The 6109-nt window shown below is 46.5% G+C and overlaps 1 protein-coding gene across 1 annotated transcript; it reads right to left on the reverse strand.

The window, feature by feature from the left end:
* Positions 1 to 13: 13 nt before the first annotated feature.
* TIMM13 (translocase of inner mitochondrial membrane 13) lies at positions 14 to 1488 on the reverse strand. Its single transcript, XM_035348340.1, has 3 exons — positions 1281 to 1488; positions 1109 to 1177; positions 14 to 1010 (listed from the first exon to the last, which is right to left on the reverse strand). The coding sequence occupies exons 1-3, from the start codon at positions 1416 to 1418 to the stop codon at positions 912 to 914; spliced, it is 306 nt and encodes a 101-aa protein (XP_035204231.1). The 5' UTR covers positions 1419 to 1488; the 3' UTR covers positions 14 to 911.
* Positions 1489 to 6109: the final 4621 nt, after the last annotated feature.

The following is a 6109-nucleotide window of genomic DNA, read 5'->3' on the forward strand; positions in this document are numbered from 1 at the left end:
AAAAACATCATTGCAGGGGTACAGGCATTTTTAATACCCAACACACTACTCTTCCAGCTGCTGGGCATACTGCAGACCACACAACACTTATCGACCATTCCAGGAGTGGTGTACCAGCTAAGCACAATACTGAGCGTACCTGCAAAGAAGTACCCTGTTAAGGATGTGCTCCTTCCCAAAGGGACAAAACCTGAAAGGTAGGCTCCAAGATGGAATGCTCGTGTCAGCACCAAAGCAGAAGTTACAGAAAATCACAGCCACACATTTATTTTTTTCCTTTGAAGAAATCAACCTGTGTAGTTCCTAACCCATTTCATACACGGTCTATCGCTCCGAAGGCGTGCCTGTACAACTATTTGCAAGGCTGTGCTGTGAGCTCAGTAAGTACGCCCTTGGCTCCCAATGCACTGCTTGAGCTAAAGCTTCATTTCAGCCCCACAAACAGCTCTATAAACACAAGGGAGGAAAGAGCCAGCTGTGGCGTGGGGAGCATCTCATTGCAGCTTTTCGACTGATGAAAAGGGACTAGGTAACTACCTGATGGCTGGGTCCAGGCTTGCTTCCTGGGCAAGGGGACTCTGTTGCTGGCTTGCCCCCCCCTTTTCCACAGAAGGCTCCTTGCCTTGCACAGCCGGGATTTATCGGCCGCTATATGCCTTGGCCAGTCGGGACCGTTGGGAAGGGCACGAGGCAAAACAAGCAGCTCACGGTGGCTCTCGAGGCTGGAAAATTCACTCGCTCCTGGGTTTTGGTGCTAATAAAAGCCAAAGGATGCAAACGGTTCAGCGAGGGTTTATTGCTCTGCCACGGCAGGGGCTGGGGAGGCTGCGGGACCTCGCCCCCAACCACCTGGACTGGCCGCATGTCCCTTCCCCGCATGGTCCCTCCCTCGGCCAGGAGCCGGGGACGCTTCACATGTTGGCTCTCTCCCGCTGCAGCCGCGAGTTGTAGGCTCGGGAAACCGTGTTCCAGGAGTCCATGTAGCGGTCCATACACATGGCGATGCACTTCTGCGGGGGAAAAAAAAAAAAAAAAAAAAAAAAAAAGTCCTGAGCTGGGGAGCGCCGGGGTCACCCCCTGCTCCTCGCCTTGCCCCGACGGCGCTCACCTGCTCCGAGTTGTCCAGCGAGCCGCCCGGCTTCCCGATGCACTTCCGAAAGCATTTGTCCGTCATGCGCTGCGGAGAGAGGCCGTGAGAGGCGGCCGTGAGAGGCGGCCGCGGACCCCGGGCCGGAGGTACCGGGCTGGGGGCACCGGGCCGGGCCCGCCGCCCCCCTCACCTGTAAGAGCTCCTGCGCGTTGGCCACGGCGATCTGCACCTTCACCTGCTCCATGATGAGCCCCGGGTCCAGCTTCCCTCCCCCGCCGCCCCCGGAGCCGAAGTCGGAGCCGAAGTCGGAGCCGAAGCCGCTCTCCATGCCGCAAAGTCACCGCGGGCAGCGGCCCGCACGCTGCCGCCGAAATGGCCGCCGGCCGGAACTACAGCTCCCAGCGTGCACCGCGACAGGCCCGTGGCTGGAACTACAACTCCCAGCACGCCCCGCGCCGCGCTCCCTCAGCTTGGGGGGGCTCCTCCCGTTCCCTGCCGCCCGCCTGAGGCGCTCCCCGCCAGGCGCGGGGCCGAGGCCGGGAGCCGTCCCCCGGGGGCAGGGCGACCTCCGGTGCCACCGCCGGCTGAGGCGGAGTCGGCCAGGGGAGGGCGCTGGATCTGGGGAGTTGGGGGGGTCTCTGCTGTGGTGGCGGTCCTGTCACAGAGGAGCCTTGGGCTCTAGGAGACAAAGCGCAGCCGGAGACGCCGGTAGCCTCAGGCTGCGGCTTTGCTCCCCCGGGACCGCTGCCACCGGAGTGCTCGCACCGTGGGATCCATTCCCAGGCTACCAAATAACTCCCCCGTTTCCAGCTGGCTGGGCTGTAAGCGCCAGACCAGTGACATTTTGCAGGTTAAATACGGCACAGAGCTTGAGTATCAGGTTTAAACCAGAGCCTCGCACACTGTGGCAGCAGGAAGGGACCTAAGCCAGCTTTACCGCAGAGAAAAACGCTAAAAACCATCCTCAAGTGCCCCTTCCCAAACATTATGATGAGCGTTAAGATTTGGGTACCCTTCAGAGAAGTTCCCCGGTGAACCTTCTTGTTAGGGGACTGAGCCACGTTCCCTCTAGCTTCGATACCTGGCTCAGCAAAGAGGCTCATACCCGAACACCCGCACCATGGCACATCCTCCAGAATGCCGGGGGAGTTCACAGAATCAAACGGAGGATGACAACGTGTTAGGTAGCTCTTTTTCAGGTAGGAGATGTGACACACTAAAGATGCTACTGTTGCTCTCTGAGCATTACAGTAGAGCTGAAGCCAAACCTGGTCTCAGCTTCAGTATTGCAAAACCACATCATCCCCCCCTGTGGGGCCATCCACTTGAAAAAAAATAAAATCCAAAACAGTTCCTGCACCTCACAAAATTCTAATCAGCTAATACTAAAGTGCCCTGGGTGGTTGCCCAGGGTAGAATTTTATGAATACAGGCAGGTGAAAAGAGGTGGACTGTGAATCCGGAAGATTGCATTGCTGTTAATCCAAAATCTGGGTATTGCTTCTTCAACTGTGAAAAAATGGGATTGTTTGGGCAGGAGGAGCCTGGCCAGCACACTCAGAAAGGCAAAACAGTTCATTGGAAATTGAGGTAGGGCAGCTGATGAACATAGCTAATCACAGCAATGGTTCAGCCCATTTCTCAGTTCCTAAGAATAAGTCTCTCAGAATCTGCTTTTACTCTCAAGTCAGGATCAAATTCCCTAAATGGAAACAATCCCTGCAGTGGAAGGGCTCCACAGGGACAGCAGGAAATGGAAGTTGATTTGCTCCTGATACTCAAGTTCTTCCTGTTGCTTTAGTTGGAAGCAGTACCACTGATGAGAAGGGAGAGCAGTTTCCCCATAGCACTGCCTGCAGAAAATTTAAAGGAAAGGGCTTATTTGTTTCTGGACACACCACTTGATTCAACTGATCTCTTTTAGGAGCATGGACAATTCGCTGACCCATCTCACTACACCCAGGAAGCTCTCCTGGGATAAAGTATCTCAAAACGGCCGAGGTTACCTCTGCGTTGGTTTAAATGAAAGACAAACAAATAAAATGCAAAACATTTATTCGAGTGTGTTGTACAAAAAGTTTCCAGTCATAAAATGTATATTACAAATCATTGAAAAAGACAAGACATTTGGCATGCATATTCTAAAAAGAAACAAAACAAAAAAACACTTTGAAATGGTAAAGTCTAGATCATTATGTAGTTTACATGAGCTCCATGTAAACTTATCATCCTTTTGCTTGTATTTCAGTTTGTAACCTTTCTCACAATTCGTCATTTTAAAAGCCTGAACCTTCCAAAAACTAGTTTTCAGCAGCTGACTGAAGATGGTCAGTTAAACTGGCCAGCGATCAGAGCTATCTAAATAGTCTGTGCTAAAAAAATAAAAAAATTAAATCACAATTCAAGTCACAAGGCATCACTGTTATGAAAATAGAGTTCAACCCAGAAGGTACTATTGTGCCCAAATGTAAAGCATTTTTGCTTAACCTTGTTTAAAACAGCTTATTGCTTGTACTTTTAGTGTAATGGTGATCTGGGTAGCTGGAATAGAGTAACATCCACCTTATGGACAGAATTGTCACTTCATTAAAAGCTAACAAGACAATTTAGAAGTTCAATAAGACACTTTTTTCATCCTGAACTCTAAGTCAATTCACTGCTAGTGCTATTTTAAACAGAGTCTTTCAACATTAAGCAACCTCTTCACACTCTAGACCTTAGCATTTCAAGAAAGGCATTATGCTTACAAATAATAATTGTATGTAAATATGGTCTTCTATAAAAACAAAAACAACACTTAAATTATTTTAAAGTGGTTTAAAGCTAAGCACATTGAAGGGCAAATAAAAATTCTGTTTCCCAGGCCATTTAAACATTTGACAAATGAAATTTTTAATTTGTCTTGACATTCAGCTAAAACAATGCTCTCAAAAATGCAATCACTATCTCACCTTCCACTCACTGGTTTACAACAAGGCTTTGTCTCCTGATAATGTAGGATGTGGGGTTTGGACCCAACAGTGGCAGTAAAATCCAGTATCAAATATGGATATGCCTTTGTTTAGAGATAAGACTTTCAAAACAAGATACAGAAAGAAGAGACTGAAAAGCTTAACAGTGAGGAAATTAGAGAAATGGCTACAAGACATAGAAAACAGATCATGGATGTTTGCATACAGCATCAAAATCTTCTTGGTACACACAAAAGAAAAATATTCTCAAATGTTCTGGTGTGTAGAGAGGATTTCTATGAGCCTCTTCTAACCAACCCCTGTTCAGGTCGCAGTTAAAAGGCCTTCCTACAGGATGAGCATTAACAAGAAGGAAAAAGGTATATAAAAAAAATCCCTGAACTGAACATGAGGTGTCCTGTTGCTCAAGGATAAACACAAACATAAACGTGAATCTCCTTTCACAGTAAGGTCTGCTTCGCACTGCAATATGACTGTGACTAACGCAAGCTGCAGACAAACTCGTCTGGCTTTTACATTACAGCCCATGGGAAGCAGATGTTTATTTTCTTCCTGAGACTTTTGGCTCCTGCTACAAACACAAACTATGCCAGCTAACTCCCATCTAATGGCCAAACAGTGCTGAAGACAAGTGATCAATGCATCAGTGTAAACTACTGTTTTTGTCAGGGCAAATCCAGAGTCCTAAACTAGCCTAAGAACAGACTGTGAAATAAAGGTGTGCAGCAACGAAGCAATCATAGCCACTCCATTACTTGGAATAATCATTGCAATACAACAGCTTAAGTAACAAATATACAAGTGTGGTGAAAGAAGTGCCATGAAACGCCAGAGGCTGTGTAATCGTATCTCACTGCGCAGGACTCCATGTTACCCATGGTTCTGCAGATGGCTGGATTTGTTCAAACACAACCATTTTCACATAGTACGAACTCAGGAGCAGGTATGCATTTACCAGTATTTTATGTGATTCTCTGTGATCTACACAACGAAAAGATCAGCTTAACTACTTTTCTGTAGTTATGCTGTTCTTATTCCTTCCCCCTCACCCCTGGTGCAAATTATTCAGGAATAATTTTTATTATTTCATCCAGAATAAAATTGTTTGCTTGTTTTCCTGGAATGAACATCCAGACAGGCAGTTACACTCCAATACCTACTCTGAGATAAGCCACACTGGTTAATTTCTCTAATCAGAGAAGCCTTAAAATCATTTTTCCTGATAAGTCAAATATGTTCCTCCTTCAAAGTACTACACCTGGTATCAGACAATGGAGCGAGTCTAAGCGTGGACTATCATTTAAACTCCTCAAGAGTGGTGAGTGGTTCACCTACACAACCAAATAGGAAAGGGGGCACTGCTTTTATTTGAACAAAAAGCTTCAATTACCCTGAAAATTTAAAAAAATCTTTTGAAGAGAGAAACTGAAGAATTGATGCTTTTCGCTTTGTAAAGCCAAAAAAAATAAACACCAATCTCCCAGTATGGAGCACCAACTTTAGACTGATAGTACAGAAAGTGACAGTAGCTATACTGAAGCTCAGTATCAAAAGCAAGAGGCAAGGATAGTGTCTAAAGAAAACAGACACAAAAAGATAAGAAGTGGAATACAGTAGTTTTTCTGTGTCTTTTAGTTTACAGCTTGGAATTATTTCTTGAATTGTAAGTAGCCGTTTAGAAAGCACTGTGGTGATAGAATCGCACATTTAAACTGCTGTATTAAGCTTCTCCCCCAGTATCAATCATTGCTTTCCGTGAACACCTACATATGCCTAAACATGGTACTTAAGAAAAGGAAGCGTTTCCGAAGTTACAAGAACAGCTTCAAATCTAAGGACAAATTCTGCAGACTGTTACTGAAGGGCACAGTGCTCACCACAAAACACCTGCAAGCACTGATCCTTAAGGCTACAAGAAGACACGTTTCCCATACAGTAGCTGTTAAAAAAATATGGCTCAGGTAGCAAGAGGTTCTTCCTCATTCCAGCTGCCTTTCTAGCCCATTCTTTACAGAAAAAAAAAAATCACAGAAAAAATGCAAATGAA

Source organism: Oxyura jamaicensis, chromosome 28, assembly GCF_011077185.1.
Source record: "Oxyura jamaicensis isolate SHBP4307 breed ruddy duck chromosome 28, BPBGC_Ojam_1.0, whole genome shotgun sequence".
Classification (NCBI taxonomy): domain Eukaryota; kingdom Metazoa; phylum Chordata; class Aves; order Anseriformes; family Anatidae; genus Oxyura; species Oxyura jamaicensis.